A 17,843-nucleotide genomic window follows, 5' to 3' on the forward strand; every position below is an offset into this window, starting at 1 on the left:
CACCTCTAGTTAGCTGAATAACAATTTACTCCAATAGACTATACTCCGTAGTAGAGAACAACACATTCAAATAGCAAAGGGGGTAAGGTGAAGACTTGAGAACCTTGTTACAATGACAAGATTTACAACTATACTATTATAACCCCACAGTATTTCTGTTGCCTTTTGTAATGTGATTGCAAAAGGTTTCCAAAAGTGTTTCTAGTAATCATAGTTGATCGTTTTGCATCATGAGCAAGTGAGATGATAACAGAGGTACCTCATTAACACAGCTTTTAATAAAATTACAATGATAGGAAAAGAAAAAAAAAAAAAAAGAAAAAGAAAAGAAAAGAAAGACATAGGTTGAAAAGGGATTAAAAAGGAGATTACATTTTCATAGTTCACGGTCAAAAAAGACGTGTTTGTTACTAAAAATGTTCCAACCAGGCAAACAAGGAGGATTTGGCTTAACGCACTTGCTCGTATAACAGAAGTACCACTCACTTTATATCTCTTATGAAGAATTTGTTTTTTTCCCAAGTATTTGCCAACTGCTTTCACATGGATTCTATGACCTACCAACTTTGTTCCCACTTTCTAATCATCTCAATTATGAAAGTATTATAATTATAATCAATTATTAGTACTATAAGTTATTACAGAGTATGTTTTAAACTAATTCACATTAAAACAAGCATGATAATGGTACTAGATATTTATTCCAACACAAGAAATTTTAATAATATACTTACAACAATAGTAATATAAACGCATATTGATGATGGGTCTTAATAAATCATGTCAAAACACGACCTCACGTAGAATATTTATACGTACCTATTTTTCCAGTGTTACATACCATTGATAGAATACAACTGACACAAGATCAGACTTATCACTTAATTTGAACCAGTAAGTACTACGTATGGTTAATGTAAGATCATCAAAATGAATTTACATTCTGTTTAAGGCATTGTCCGAAGAACTTGGTAGAACTTGTACATGGTTTTGAATTATCGAAGATGGGACATGACTCTTCAAAATGTTTATACTTCATTAATTAGCTTCAAAGGTCATTCCTCAATGTGCTAGTCAAATTACTCAGTCCACCTCTCAGGTCCTAACAGGTTAGTCCCCAACTCCCCGAGTTCAGCCGTAGAAAATTGCCCCCTTTGAAAGGAAAGGGAGGGGTTGAACTCAATACCTCAAGGTCACGGATTTATAGGGACTTTCCTTGCTTGAGAGAGTGACAAATGTATCAAGAGAGTTTTGGACAAATATAAAGAGCAACAAAAACATACTAAGTAAATCCAGTACAAAAAGATTTGAATAGCACAAACAAGAAACAAAGCTAAGGACATAATTCTACAATGTAAAGCGATGAGAAAATGCATACATTACAACAAAGAATTTCCTCAGAAAAAGCTCATAAAGAACTGTCCATCTCCCGCACTTTAAACTTATTTCAAAGAAAAATCATACTGAACCATATTTGTGCCACCATCAGGAAAAATTGTCACTCTGTCATCATACAGGAAGTAATACTGCAGAAGATAGACACGGGGTAACAAATCTGCGATCTAAAATTCTAAGCTACATATGTGGCTCTAAGAAGCATCTAATATATAGCTCAATTGACATAACCCTCACAGATTAGAGGCTATTCACCTTATACTCCCGTCCCATAGCATACATAAAACGGTTTATTGCTTAACAATTTCCTGTAAAAAATCCATTCAACATAAATCAGCGTACTAGAAACATATTGGCATAACAATATCTCATCGACTTTATTTTTCAAATTGATTGAAAATCCAACTTCAGTAACAGTCCAATTTATTACAGTATTATTTTATATAATTTGCATCAACTTTTCTTTTTAAATGAAATAAATAAAATTTCTGAAGTTTAGTTACTTACAAATTTGCCAAAGGTTGTAAATTTTACCACTTCAGCATTATAGCAAAAAAAATAAAATAAATAAATAAATAAATAAACCTCAAAATAAATAAATTAACATATTAGCATGGCTAAACTTCAAAATGAAAAGAAAAAAAAGTATACTCATGCAATTTAATAACAATAATAATAATAAAGAAATTAACTCACGTATTGCATCAAGATATATATATATATATATATGTATATATATATATACATATATATGTATACATATATATGTATATATATGTATACATATATATGTATATATATATATGTATATATATATATATATAGGAAGGCTCTCGTGAGAAATTTTCTTATGTGAGAATACTCTTTATGTTCTAAATTTTTACTCGCATGTTTCTAAATTTTAAATCTGATGTTCTAAACTTTTCCTTAGGTATTCTAAATTAAATCAAATGTTCTAATTTAGTACTCACATGTTCTAAACCATAAATTAGTTAAGTTCGATGTCATAAATTTTAAATAACTTGTTCCAAAATTTTAACTTGTATGTTCTAAATTTTAAAACGTGTGTTTTAAGATTTTTAATTATATGTTCCAGATTTTAAATTGTATGTTTTATTTTTTTTACTCGTATGTTCTAAATTATTTACTCACACTTTCTATATTCTATATCAGTTTGTTCTAAATTTTTATTCACATGTTCATAATCTTAAATCATATGTCTAAATTTTACTCATATGTTTAAAATTTCATAAAGCAAATTTTATAAATTTTTAATCACTTGTTCTAATTCTTAAATCAGATGTTCTAAACAAATTACTCACACAAATGTTCTAAATTATTACTCATATGTTCAAAATTTTAATTTGAGTCACATGTTCTAAATTTTAACTCGCATGTTCTAAATTTTAATTCACATGTTCTAAATTTTTACTCACATGTTCTAAATTTTAAATCAGTTCTCATATAAGTATGAATTCTCACATATGGACCTATTCTCACCGGATCCCTCCCCTATATATATATATATATATATATATATATATATATATATATATATATATATATATATATATATATATATATATATATATATATATAAAACAAAGAAACTACCTCAAAAGCTTATGCTGCTGCTGCCATTGGTACTGCTCTATAACAAGCCCGCTTTGCAGCACGTACGATATCTTCAATCTGGTGTATCCAATCAGCAAAGCAACAGGAGATCGTCAAAAATCAGAGCTAAATAACCACCCTCAGATATCAACCAAGGAACTCAAGTAATATCTGTTAAATATTTTTGAAATGACTAACAGACATTGCTAAATAAAAATCTGAAAGCAACATGCATTCACACAAACATGATACACAGTAAAAACAACCTGTGGTAGAGCCATTTTCTCAAGGTTGGGTGCATAAGGCATTGGTACGTCGGCCCCAGCAATCCTCTCAATAGGTGCATCAAGATAATCAAAGCTATCCTCAATAACAGATGTACTGTCAAGAACATCAGAGAATGTGAACAGGTGCAGCAAATCAAGTAACTCGAGAAGATAAAGAGAAACAGAAAACTCACATCAGCCTTAATATATTCAGGTAAGCTGTAAGCAGATTAGTCTTAGTATTTTCCATAAAAACCACATGTTTGAAATGTGAAAGGGAAGAAAATTAATGAATCAGACGTGATGTCTCATCGACACACTTAATTCTGTAGTTCTGCTCTTATAGTCTAATTTAATTATCAATTATCACTATCAGGCACTTCAGGCATAAGAGAGCATTAGTGAACTCTAACGAAGTAGGGTTCTAAGAGCTAGATTGTGGGGATGGTTTAATAGCTAATGTGAAAGATTTTCTAATTGAAAGTGGTGAATCTGCTCTGGAAATGGTGAAAAGGAAACAATGTTGAACATCTCCTTAGAGACTGCTCCTCTTCTAGTCACATCTGGAAGGCAGGAAGCTTACGAATCTTCTATGATAGCAGTATAAGTAACTAAAAATAGTAAAATGAATTTGTCATTTGTTGAAATTTCTATGAAAGGACAAAAGGAACGGTAATTTTCAATTCGTTAAATTATTATGTCCAGTGTTCCACCATACACTATAAACCTCACCCTATGAGGAATTTGGGGAGTCCAATTACTCCAAGCTTTCCTACACACACCTTGGGGATTATGTTTCATATTTAGTTCAAGATAACACTCATATTAGGATAATATGTTAAGATATTAAGCTTTAAAGCATATTGGTATAGAAGCATAAGTTTACAAGCTATTCAGATTACAAGGAATGTATGTTCCTCGTAATTCCTCAAAACCCCTCTCCAATACCCAGACCAAACATCAAGAGAATAAAACACAAAAGATTCATGATGGTGAGATCTTTGTATTTGACAAGTAATGACCAATAAAATAGTATGAAATATTTAAGAAATAGAGATTCCTTGCCACTAGCTGATGCAATCAGCAAAGTACTCACGCTGTCTACCCTAAAGACTACAGCATTTACGGACACAGCAGGTCAAAATGTGGTTATCCTAGTTGAATGATGACTTACACAACTATCCAGTAACACCATGAACTTAAGAAAACATCCTAATCATGTCATAAAAAGAGAACAAACCAGATTTCAGCTCCAACACCATGCTGTGGGAACCCTTCTTCAACAGTTATCAATCTGCTTGTTTTCCTGACAGAATCATTGATCAATGCTCTGTCCAGAGGCCGAATTGATCGTAAATTAATGACCTGAAAAATAATAAAATCATCAAAATAAAAACATGTTCAATCAAGATCAAATGTGATTAGGATTTTTACCTCAGCACTTATTCCTTCTTTTTCCAGTATCTCAGCTGCCTGGACATTAGTAAAGGGTCAGAAATATAATATTTAGATGACAATATCCATCTTAAACAAGACGCATTTATACATTATAAGCATTGTGTAATACATGCTAAGGATCTTTAGCAACATGATGCAACATATAACAAGTGTTGAATTAAGCAAAAAGACATGCAGACCATCATACATGTTCACAAAAAGGGGATGAAGAAATATTGTTCACTAACCTTGAGAGAAAAACCCACCATCTTTGAGAATGCTGTTATTGTCACATCCTTCCCTTCCCTTTCAATCTATAGGTCAAAAAAGAGCAGTAATGCAACATATTCAGAAATACAAGAAGTGAAACAATGCAACATGTTGTACAATAAATTTCAATAATCTAGATTAAGGATGATACCTTGGCCTTTCCAATAGGGACAGTAAAGTTGGGATCTACAACTTCATCAGAAATCGGAAATGACTCTCCATATCTAAAGACATATAATCAGTTAAGAAACTAAATCAACCATCACACGGACGCAGCAGAGAGATATGAACTACGTACAGTATTTCATTCTCCAGAAAAACAACTGGATCAGGATCCCTAATGGCTGCCTTTAACAATCCCCGAGCATCCTCGGCTGAGTATGGAGACAAAACCTTCAATCCAGGACAAGAGCCATACCATGGTGCATAACACTGCAAAAAATTTAGGGGAAGATCACTAGTGAGAACAGACATAATATATATGGCTGGAAGTTAAGAGGAGACATAAGATTGTTCTTAACAACATCACTCCCACTGACTTCCTGTAAGTAATGATTAACTTCCAACTTAAATTAAAACAGAATAGACATGCCTGGGAATGCTGGGCACCAACTCCTGCAGCAGCACCATTAGGACCCCTAAAAACAATGGGAACAGTGATCTGGCCTGCAGACATGTAGCATGTTTTTGCAGCAGAGTTTATAATGTGGTCAATTGCCTGCCATAAATTAAATAGAGTTTAGTCAATACATACATCATTTACCTAACATCTAAATTCTAAAGTCTAAAAGAAACAAAGAAAAATAACAACAAAGTACATGCTTTATAAACTAGCATGAAGCCATGTACAATCAAAAGTTCAAACATTCATGCTATACAGCCTTTCTTCCCATGCATAGAGAAATTCTATAAGCGGACATCAAAGAATCTGAAAATCTGGAATTTTGTGCTACTTGTCTGACATAATGATCTGACGCCTTCCCAATTTAGTATGGAGCTACAGATGTATGGAGTATGGATTACAAAACAACATTCAATAGATTCTAGGAAACTTTGTTTTAAAAAGTGTGAAAGGAAGAGAGGTTGTAACCTGCATAGCAAAATTAAAAGTCATGAACTCCACAATAGGCTTCAGGCCATGGAAAGCAGCACCAACACCAATACCAGTGAAACCAGCCTGTAGGACAAAAGATGAAAGAATGGTTAACCCCAAGTTAGTATTGTGCAGGCATCCAAGATACAGTCAGACTACAACAACAACGAGCATGAACCAAGTGGAAAAGCCTGACCTCTGTGATTGGTGTGTCAATAACTCTATTGGGACCATACTTGTCGAGCAATCCTTTTGTGATCTAAGTAAACAAAATTCAAACCGGAGAGATGTAGAGTAAGGTAACAATTAGCAATTCTCTCAGAGAAATTCCAAACTACAGACATGTCAACACCCTTTATTTCATCTCTTTAATAAGTTTTACCTTATAGGCACCTTGATATTCCCCAACCTGCATATAAAATTATGTACAATTAACAAACTTCGGAAGGTAATAGGAAAAATTCCATGGATAATATTTCTAAACAAATTCTAAATACCTCTTCTCCCATCAAAAATACTTTAGGATCAGCACCCATCTCCTCGTCAATCGCAGAGTTAATGGCATCCCTAACCATCATCTGTGATCCAACATGAAAAATTACACATATTTCCAACAAATTTGAAGTGGAAAACAAGAACAAAAGCAGGACGCGGACCTAGCATAGAACAGCATTATGAACTAAAGCAACTTCTATCCAACATACAAAAGTAATAACCAACACATATAAAAACCAAAAACCTAAACACATTTCATAAACAAATCAAATATACAACTAACACATCTTTCAAATGTATATCAGAAAAGACGGCAATAACAACAAGAGAAGACGACAACAATTCCTTGAAGATGAGTCTAGGGTGGTATCGAATAGAACACTAAAATTTCAGTCAATTTTCACTCCATATATACAAAACATTGTAAAATCAAACTTAGAACCTTGAAAATAAAGAAATAAATTACAGGAAAATAAGAAAAACGACCTGTTTTCCAGAAGATGAGTAGCTTCTCAAACCCAAAACAGCAGGTCTAATCCTCTGCAACTGCAATTCATAATAATTCCATCATTTTCATCACCAAATTTAATCATGAACATAACTTTCAAATTAAATAGTACACAAAATTGAAAATTTCCACAAACCGATTGAGAGAAGCTTCCAGAAGCAAACTTCTGCCTCATAATTCCCATCATATTTGCAATTTTATAAAACCTAACGCAAAAATCAGACGAACACGAAAATTTAAAAACATAATCAAATCAAATGATATAATTTAGAAAATCAAATAAGATTCACGTATGATTCAACAAAATTAACAACCTAATATATTTTATAACCTATTTTGCATGAAAATTGCAAACTTTAACACCATAATTTAAGAAAAAGCCTAAAAAAACGCAGAATCCAAAGAATCATGAAAAAATGATGAAAAAATAGTGAAAATCGAAATCAAAGAAAGAAATGGCGACGTACGTTGAGCTTGGTAGTAGAAGATTAACGAATTGGAGGATGATCGCCTTCTTCCTACTGATTCTGGGAATGTTTTGATTAATATAATTATGATTATTATTATAATATAATGTCGATTAATTAAATGAAGGAATCAATTGAAATGAATATGATTATGCTATTTCTTTTTTCCTTTTCTTCCCGACTTCCCGCTGTTTGTTGCGATTTGGGCCCTGGCTTGGGCCGGCCTTCTACTAGTAAGCTGTCAAATTGGGTCTGTAGTTGGTTACTTTTCGAGTCATAACGAATAAAGTTAACTGTTTTTTCACCACATACCCCTCAGCTTTTTGTTTATTCACCATAAACCCATGAAAATTTTTTAATTCACCATATACCGCTAAGTTGTTACAGAAATTCACTACATACCCATATAATAAGAATTAGATGAGTGTAATTTTATTAATTATGCATCGAAACCACCTTAGATCTCTCTCTTATCACAAAATCACTCATCTCCTTTTTACAGCCCTCGAAACCACTCCACATCTCCAAAGCTATATCCGTATGATTGATTTTGAGGATGAGAAAATGAAATTTAGGGGTGGGAAAAGGGATTTAGGTGGTTTCGGGGGTTGGGGAATATATTTAGAGTGGTTTCGGTTCATAATTAACTCTAATGATTGACAAAATTAACAATCATTAGTCATCAAGGGCATATGGTGTATTTTTGTGAAAACTTGAGAGTATATGATGAATTTAAAAAAGTTTAGGGGTATATGGTGAATAAACAAAAAACTTAGGGACATATGGTGAAATTTTTTATTGCAAAAAACTTCTTCCATTTCATAATATTAATCTCATTTATGTATATCGATGCAAATCTTTGTTTGCAAATATCTTTAATGTCACACTAGCAAAAATTATAAAAATTAGATATTAATAAAGTATTTATCAAGATGAATAAAACCAGATCTCATATGATTATGTTTGTTATTATATATAAAGAGAAATTTAGAAGATTCCCTCAAATTTTAAGAGTTAAAGATTTTAAATAGGACTAAGGCCCCGTTCTCTTCATCTTAATTTTGCTGAACTGAAATTATTTTTACTGAACTGAAATTATTTTTGCTAAATTTAAATTATTTTTATTGAACTTAAATTAATTTTACTGAACTTAAATTATTTTTGCTGAACTGAAATTATTTTTACTAATTTTCTATTATAATTCTTCTTTAATAAAACTGAATTTTGCTAAACTGAACTTATTTTTACTGAACTGAAATTAATTTTACTGAACTGAATTTATTTTTACTGAACTGAAATTATTTTTACTTAATATTATTTTTTTAAGGTGAAGAGAACAGGGCCTAACATTATGAAGCAGATGGAGTAGCTCAATGTGTCCTTATAAGTTAGGTCTATACTTGCCCTTAGGGCCTTGAGTACCCACAAACTCAACTTTGACAGCTCATATAACCAATTAGGGTTGTGCATAGTACGGTCTAGACCGCACCAAACCGTAAACCAAACCGCAATTTTGTGGTTTGGTGCGGTTTGCGGTTTGAAAATTACGGTGCGGTTTTCAAATTTGACCAAACCGCGGTTTTGCGGTTTGGTGCGGTTTCAAAAAAATTTCAAACCAAACCGCACCACAAGCCGTAATTTAATGCAAAGACTCTTATATGGAAAGAAGACTCTTATATTGTATTTATATGTACTTAATTGTGTGGGTCATTATTAAGAAAACCAAAGTTTTCCTTTCTTATTACTCTCCGTTTCTTGTGCTTTGGAGTTGTAATGGAGTGGTTGTGGTTTACTTAATGATTTTGCTCCATGTTTGCCTTGGCATGTTATTGGGTCACTATTAACATTGAAGTAAAGCACTACTTCTTTATTGAATTATTTGCATAGTTGTACAGTTTCCAAGTAAAAATTTCATAACAAAAGATTAGCAAATAATCATTATTTGTGAGGTAAAAAAATTATGGAAAAACCGCAAACCGCACCGCACCAAACCGTATTTTGCGGTGCGGTTTGGTGCGGTTTGTATAGAATAGCGGTTGGTGCGGTTTGAAAAAATTACAAACCGCACCGTGCACAGCCCTATAACCAATCATTGTTTCAGCAGCGAGTATCATCACCAAGGATCACAATGGCATGGCAACAACGTCAAATACTTTAAACCTAGCAGCGATACTGCTGAATAGCTAAATAGAAAGGTGTTCTAGTATGAATAACAATCAAGGAGGACATCTCTTATATAATCATCAAAACTGACAACCTTCTAATTATTAATTGCATCAAATATACAAAAATTCAATATATTTTTCAAGAAGAATATTGAGTAGTTAATTGGATGGCGAAAGTAGGTTACCTTGTAAATACCATAATGTATATTAATTATAAGTTTGTAACAGTAGTCCTCAACGGCTCAATCTCTCTCGATTTTTCTTAGTGATAAAATTAGGCTTACACCTTGAGCAAGTGGCCCTAATTGTAATTTGTACAATTAAAGACAATGATTACTCGATATTCTTTTAATTTTATTTATTTATTTGTGTTTTTAGAGAGCTACAAAGGCTGAGTGATGAGAATCTATCTCAGGATCTAGAGTCGGGAGGAAAACTCTAACCACTTGAGCTATCCCTCACTCTCACTCAATATTCTTTTAATAATATGTCAAGTAGAGGTGGCAATTCGGGTTCGGGTTAGATATCGAGTTATGCTTAGAAACTATAAAAATAGTGTAAAACTTAATATTATCACGAAATATGAAAGTTGGGTCAAATCGGGTCGAATTCAAGTTGTTTGGCTTGGATCGGATTCAGATTTCTCTCAGTAATTTCAGGTCATGTTATTAGGTCGGGCCAGGGTTTGCCATCCCTAATCTCAAGTCGAGTTCGAGTTTGAGTTCATGTCAATTTCACCCGAACCAAGTCGATTAACGTGCGAGTTGTATGATTGTATCCATCGATCCATCCTTCATTAGCCGTATCAGCATCCCTAATTTTCCCACAACAAGAACGGAGGCAATGCCGCTCAATGCGAGTGTGTAGTGTACCATTTCATTCCCTTCTAATCCACGAGCCCCCCAAATCGCAGCCTAACTTCAAACACAAACACAAACACTCGAACTCGCAAATTCTCCAGAAGATCGAGCTACAAACAACGGCTTTACTGGGCTCGGAGTAAGAGAGAGAAAATGGGAGGATTGGGAGCTTTCTGGGGTACAAGAATGATGGAGATTGTGAAAAAACACGATTCTGGTGGTCTTCTTTGGAAGAGAATCAAGCTCACTTCTACTCGTAAGGCTAACGCTAAGAAACGTCTTCGTCGTGTTTGGCAGGTTCTTTTCTCTCTCTATCCCTTTTTTCTTATGCTTTAATGGAGTTTCTATCTTTCTTGATTGTGTTGTTTAATTGATTGATTGGTTGATGTTGCTATACTTCTTTGATACCCTTAAACCCTATTTTGTCCTAGGGTTTATCATCTACAAACCCTTTATTCCTCTTTGCTCATATTCAATTGTGGATTAACTAATTGTCTATTTGTGGAACTTACAATGTGTAGTGTAGTTATCATTCATTGGGAGAAATGTATGAACTTTAATATGATATAGTTGCTGAATTTAACAATTGATGCCTATTTCGTTGTCGAATTAGAGTAGTTTTCCCTTTTTTCGAATGCTTGACCACATCAATGATATAGATTAAGTTATTAGTCTGTTACCCATCATTACCTTCTTCGTTAGAGATGTTTTTCCTTACACTGTATTGCAAGATCAATGTATGTCTAATTAATTGTGATCAAGGAGATGCGTTTTAGCAATCTATAGTTTGGCAAATTTTTGAGTTTTTGATGTTCCACGACTGGTAGAGGGCAATCCAGTGAGATGTACATATCAGTTATTGAATTTGGAATCAACCTAGTAACGGCCCTTTCTGCTCTGTCAGCTGTTAAAATAAACGAAAACATCTTATACTTGGGTCTCAATAAAGTGCTATTCCTTTTAACAGTTACTGTACTTAGAATGAACACAACATCAGCTTTATCTGGGTCTGAGAGTGAGGGGAAAAGAGTTTATACTAGTAGGAAATTAGGAATGTAAGATGCTTGTTGGAGTCTTAGGAGACGTGGTTATTGTGGAGTACTGGAGTTGGGGCCATGGAATAGGATTGAGGAGAACATCTGGGACTAGTTTGTCAGGTTTGTATTGTCTAGTGTTTATATGAAAGGCCTCAATGATGCGCGAAGAATATGCAGAAACTGCCGGTCTTGTGTGCTGTGGAAAACACTATAGGCACTTGTTTGGTGGACTTTAGACACGCTTTATCAATCGGAGCACAATTGCATGGAATATGTATATATATGCAGCACAATGTGAGGCTTTTTTATTTATTCTTTTCAGTAGAATTAACTTACTTTTAAGTTTCCATATGGGATTTATTTCAGATACCTGCAGGTAATTCCATCATGCTGCACTAGGACTATGACTAGCATTCCAAGATAAATTGGTTATAGCTCACATTTAATTGATCAGATGGATGATATGGCATTCCCAGTTTTCTAATGCAAAGTGTGGAAGTGTGAGGATCTATGTATGAATTATAATACTCCTTATTGGTTACCTTGTGTGGGAACAGGGAGCTGAGTAAGGCATATACTTTGTCATGAACAGTGTAAAAAGAAATAGGATTAACCAAAAGTGGGTAGGTAAGAGATAAAATATATGACATTGATATGTTTTTTGATGAACTGGATTATTGGAGTACTTTGGCAAGATTCAATAGGAATGAACAGAAAATATGTGAGAGAATTTAGACTAGCTTTAGCCTGTAAGTGCTATTCTGTATTTTTTTTTGTCCTAAGATTGTTATTTATCTACCTTTGTTTCATTCTTCTCGTCAAAGTGGTTTATGGAGCTACTTGGGGATAACCTCCAGTTGTTCATTAATGGAAACACTATAGAAGCAAAGTGTTACCTTTTGAGCATTACTAACAAACACAAAGCAATATTTTTCTTAAAATTGGGATGCATGACATAAATCAAAGTCCACTTTTAGTCCTTTCCTCGCAAATGTACATATGAGCTTAGTAGAAAACACTGAGTCATGTTCCATGATGTTTTTTGAGACGTTTTGTGATGTGAGTCGCCATCTAAGCTTAACTTTTGGGCAATAATCTAGAGTTGAGGGTTTCTAAGGGATTAAAAGAGATTTAATGTACTTGAATGTAAAATTGCGACAAAAGAAAAGCAACCAATTTTGTGGCCTGAGATCTGCTATATTGCCAATATCCCTCGGTGCCATTGAGCTAGTTTGTTAAGGTGATCACTCATGGCAAATGAATGGTTATATTGTTTGTGTTATAGAATGGAACCACATATACCTTCCGGATGATTATGAGCCCATCAAACCTAGCTCAGATGTAATCGGAATCCTTAGTTGGTCCCAGAGCCTTTGATGGCTAAGTCATATTCGGGAGAGAGAGTGCTGGAGTGTGAGCATTAAAAGTGTGGCCTTCCCCAAGTCATAAAGAGAATATGCTTTAGGTTTAACTACATAGGCAGGATTTGGGCCTATGGATCATATAATGATTGGTAACATGTAAATTGGCAAAAATGTTTTGTGTCAAAGTGGCCACAACAAATGTTTCGTCTCAATGATAAAATTTCTTGCCCACTTTTCGGTCCACTCGTTGTACTTGTACACATATCATGGCTTTTATCCTACGAAGCCCAATTTATAATATGACCCATACCCTGAACAGCCTAAGTCCACTCATGTTGCTAACCTATGTTACTTGGACTCGGATGAAGTGTCCTATTAGACACGGGTGTCCAAGTATCGGACTCGCCTATTTTCTTGAAAAAAATTTGTGTTTTTAGTTAAAATTGAAGTGTCCAAGTGTCGGTGTCGGTGTCCGACACGAGTCGTGTCGACACGGACACGTGAGGTAAATGAAAGAGTCCGAGTAACATAGTTGCTAACTATAAAACACATGGACTGTAATGTATCTTTCTTGGGGTTTAAGGTAAGGGAAGACTACACTTCCAATGGCAATGGTCATACTTCAGCACTCTCTCTACTCCACTCTGGGTCTCTGGCTAACTCATTTTGGTTATTGATCTGGATGTCAAATTCTGTGCCCTGGTGACCACTCCACAACCCGAAATTCATTTGCAAATTTGCAAGTGTATCATATGGATCCAATACCTAATGGACCTACAGTCATATCAGAATTGTTCAGGTATTGAGAAATGGTTTACCATTTACATTAAATTACATTAAATGTTTATATGACATGCTTAAAGTGTTTCATATACGTACTATAGAGATTTTATGGTGCTCGTAATGCAAATGCTAAGTTATTAGTGATTGAGACAGGGATGCTTCATTGCTTTGTTCTCTAGCAACTATAAGATTCTATTTTAGATTGTTACGTTGATTTGTTTTGTTTTATTAATGGTCATACACTCGTTCTAGATATAATGAAGTAAGGAAAGTAATTTGGCATATGGTGGGATCAAGACTTAAATGATTCAAGCATGTTAGACTGCTAGTTGAAGGAACCATGATGCCCAATAAGCTGTCGTGAGTGTATATCAAGGCTTCCAAAACAGGAAGAGATGGCCAAAGATGATTATAGGAAGTCGACTTGCTCATTTGGATCTCATCAAGAAAATGACCCTTGGCACAAATTTGTGACCTTTTTTTTGGGATTCTTGTAGCATTCTGCAAATAGGGTCTGTTGTTTGTAGCTTTTGTGCATTCAAATTACTCTTAAACATGATAACTATTCTCTACTGGCAGTTCTTAGTTCTTACGTGTGTTATTAAATTGCTTTGTGATGCCTATTTCTTTCCTAGCCTCTCTATGACTGCCATAATTTTTGCTTTTAGTGCTACTTTTAATATACTTTCTACTCACTTTTATTATAATTATTATTTGTTTTAAAATATTACTGTATTAACTTCACTACTATTACAGTATATATAATTTATCAATTTAATGCATTTGTTTCGTGGATCTTTTGAAATTAATGTCTGCTTGTTAGAGGGAAGTTCATCACTGACGATTACCATTATTTACTACTATTACTCTCATTTTCTCAGTATAATTGACATGTTGGACTTTTTTTCACTATCCACATTTTAGCTTTGACCATAATTTTTTTAGTAACGTATTAAAAGCAAATATATCATGAAATATGTAGTTAAATAGGTATTAATATAAAGCTTCACAATACTAATTATATATATATTTAAGGTCTAATTAGTGTATTGGCATATGTGCCGTGTTTGACTGTGTCAATTATTCTGGGATAGGGGGAGTACTATGGAGTATTTTGTGTTTACTCTTTCACTACAGGTTTTTCGAGGAATTTTATAAGTAGCTTATCTGCTTGTTAGAGGTACAATCGCCACTTAATAGTGGCAAGTTTACAACTTCACACTGTTTATGCTTGTACTACTTCAGTGTTTTTTGTTCAAATCACTTTCAGTTTGGGTTCGTGTTTTTTTTTTCCTACTCCTACTTTATCTAAATTTTGGTTAACCCCCTTTACTATCGTATCCTTCCCACCCCACAATACTTACACCTTTCCACTCGCATCCTTACTTTATCTACCTTTTCCGTACACCCACCCACCTTTTTGCTCTATCTCTTACTATATCCATTTCTTACAGTCACACTTTTTAAATTTTTTTACTCTATGTATCTACAATTAAGTAGAATTGTCACCCCTTTCTCTCCCTGCGTCCACCAAAAAGGACATATTATCAATCATATTCTATGTATCTTTCCTGATATTTCTCAACAACCTGCAATTAGATAGAACTTGAACGGCAAATCCCTTTTGATTAGAGAATCTTCTATTTGTGCTATTATCAATAGGAGCATTTTGCAGAGTGTATAGTCAACTGAATTGCTGCTATATAAGTTTACAGTTTTGTCTTCAATCATGTGCATTAATCATTTGCTTATTTAGGGTGGCCATAATTTAAACTGCAACTGCATATCTTGCTTGGTTACAGTTGGTGGTTGCTGACAGTAAGTTGCTACTGTAATCTGGAAATGTCCCTTTTGTCAGAATTTGGCAGGTTTTCTTGATGGTACAGTACAATGCTATCAATAAAAACAACCCTGCAGCCACTGCCTTGAATGCTTGTCTGCATATACTGTTTTATTTTCTACAAATATAAGTGTTATGTTATGTGGAGCCTGTGGTGCATGTAGTTATAGAATTTGGATGTTTGTCAGCTGTTTTGTTCATATTGAATTGGGTAGTCTGAATGATTGTAACTTGTATATCTTTATCTGACTTTGTTGACACACATAAATGTGTTATACTCACAAATAATTTTCACAGAATGAAGCAGTGCTTAAGGCTTGTTCGGATCAACCTCCTGCAAAATTAAATGGTCTAGACAATGGCATAGCAAGCAGTGGGGAGACCAGGCAAGATTCTTGAACAAATTTGAGGAATAGAGGATGATCTTAAGGGTGCACAATAGTTATTGTTTTTGTATCTTTATGAATATCTTTCCTGCTTGAATATTCTTGAATATTTACTGTGAAATTAGACCCCTAGTTCTTGGATAATATGATTGCTTGACCAGAATAATCTTATTATTAGGTAGCCCTGTCAAAATCATAGTATATTCAAACTTTACCTGGAAGGTTAAGCCTTTTGCGTCAAAGCTCTCAATTTTCACTTTGACTAGTAATGTTTCAGTTCTAACTTCAGTAGGCTGGTCAAAACAGTAACATCTTGGCGTTCATCCAGATGTCTTTTTTGTTTTGCATCACTAGATGAAATATAAATGGTATCATTTGTGAATTCTTACCTGAGTTTCCGTCTAGCATTGAGGGATTGTTTTTGTACATGGTTATCCTTACCGCTTGGTAATTTTTAGGAGTATGCTTTGATGAGTTATGAGATGAAATGATTTTTTTGGTTTATTTTAAAGATGATGCTGTTAATATTGGTGCTCTTGAACTGGTTTTACTATCCAATTTGAGCTGTTAGAAGGGCTGAGGATTTTTTATTGGGATGTGAAAGAGAGTTATTGCTAAATAAACATCGTTATAATCTGTTGTGAGCGGAAAACCTGACCGCATCTGGAGTATAAGGTATACTGGTGGTTGGATTTCCCCATTACTTTTTGCTGAACTTGAGGTGTAATGCCCTGTAAAGGCTAATTGGAAATTCCACTAAGTGTTGGGAAATAGAATTTATATATTCCTATGTCTTTGCTTGTTTGGCTTAGAATCAAATGAGTGCTTTTTTGTCAAGTTGAAAGGCTGAGGTTTTCATCTCAAAATTTGGTATTTGTTGGTAGTTGGTCATGGGACGATGCCCCTTCCTACTTCAAAAGGGTGTTGGAAGTTTGGGTCTACTTGGTGGAGTATTTGCCGTTTCAGCTTGTCTTTATGATGTACATCATCTGATGTAAATTGGTGGTCCATATCGTTATGAAATCGACTTTAAGGTTAGCCATAAACCTAAGAGACAATTCTCTTTAGACTAGGACAATTCCCTTTGAGGTTATTCTTGGAATTGGGGGGATTGATTTTGATATCCAAGATGTTTAAAGACGTGAAACAAGAATTTCTATTTCCCTTTATTCCAGCCATATTGATCTTTAGACGTAATCTATGATACCGATAGGTGTTAGGAGAACAATAAGTATGAAGGAAAAAGTATCTTTTTTCACAAAGAAAGCTATTATCTTTCATGTTTAAGTCTTTGTTGCTTCCACAATTCATATTATTTTTTCTGAGAAACTTTCATTACGGCACCCTTACGTTTGGCTTACTTATTAAGCAGATTTGTCCAATTTTGACTTTTGGTTTTGTTGTATTTTAAGGTTTATGGTCATCTCAAAGTTGTGGAAGCAGACCATATATAGTAATTACTTTATAATGATGGCTGGTCACTATACTAGAGTTAGTGAAGGGAACATTAATAATATCCTAATCATGCAAATAATATGATTAGTGAATTTGGGTGTTTTGTTTAATATTTAGATATATATTTGGGAGCTTTTTTGTATTCTAAAAGGAAAGACGTAAATTGCCATTATTTATATGCATTATTGCCTTAACTTTTGTTTAACAAAACCTATCTTCACTTGCGTACAGGTGACACTTTATCAAAAGATCTATAATATAGTTTCTTAACCATATTCCAAGAAAGAGTAGAAGGCAAAGTTATGCAAACATCTACAGTAATCCCTTCATTCATCAGCCTCCCTCTTTTCATTTTCATAGTAGCAACAAAGATTAACCAGAGGAAAAATGTTAGCGAAAGTGGATTCC

The 17,843-nt window shown here is 33.9% G+C and overlaps 2 protein-coding genes across 5 annotated transcripts; one reads left to right on the forward strand and one right to left on the reverse strand.

The window, feature by feature from the left end:
- Window positions 1-1,262: 1,262 nt before the first annotated feature.
- On the reverse strand, window positions 1,263-7,704 carry LOC110690489 (pyruvate dehydrogenase E1 component subunit beta-1, mitochondrial-like). 4 transcript variants are annotated; one of them, XR_002505107.1, is made up of 18 exons: window positions 7,546-7,704; window positions 7,215-7,284; window positions 7,057-7,116; window positions 6,573-6,653; window positions 6,458-6,484; window positions 6,272-6,334; window positions 6,073-6,159; window positions 5,575-5,700; window positions 5,281-5,414; window positions 5,134-5,206; window positions 4,961-5,026; window positions 4,710-4,748; window positions 4,516-4,640; window positions 3,276-3,390; window positions 3,010-3,087; window positions 1,903-1,931; window positions 1,651-1,703; window positions 1,263-1,526 (listed from the first exon to the last, which is right to left on the reverse strand). XR_002505107.1 is itself a non-coding variant. In XM_021867338.1 (17 exons), the coding sequence occupies exons 2-15, from the start codon at window positions 7,263-7,265 to the stop codon at window positions 3,019-3,021; spliced, it is 1,116 nt and encodes a 371-aa protein (XP_021723030.1). In that variant the 5' UTR covers window positions 7,266-7,284; window positions 7,546-7,704; the 3' UTR covers window positions 1,263-1,703; window positions 1,903-1,931; window positions 3,010-3,018. The 4 variants fall into 4 exon arrangements, 2 of the variants coding, with proteins under 2 accessions (XP_021723030.1, XP_021723029.1); XR_002505106.1 differs by lacking the exon at window positions 1,903-1,931; XM_021867338.1 differs by having other exon boundaries at window positions 1,263-1,703.
- A 2,776-nt stretch (window positions 7,705-10,480) lies between these two features.
- LOC110690491 lies at window positions 10,481-16,368 on the forward strand. Its single transcript, XM_021867339.1, has 2 exons — window positions 10,481-10,867; window positions 15,892-16,368. Exons 1-2 carry the CDS (start codon window positions 10,724-10,726, stop codon window positions 15,991-15,993), a joined length of 246 nt encoding a protein of 81 aa, XP_021723031.1. The 5' UTR covers window positions 10,481-10,723; the 3' UTR covers window positions 15,994-16,368.
- The last annotated feature ends 1,475 nt before the right edge of the window (window positions 16,369-17,843 follow it).

The sequence above is a fragment of the Chenopodium quinoa genome, unplaced genomic scaffold (assembly GCF_001683475.1).
Source record: "Chenopodium quinoa cultivar QQ74 unplaced genomic scaffold, ASM168347v1, whole genome shotgun sequence".
In the NCBI taxonomy this organism is placed as follows: Eukaryota; Viridiplantae; Streptophyta; class Magnoliopsida; order Caryophyllales; family Amaranthaceae; genus Chenopodium; species Chenopodium quinoa.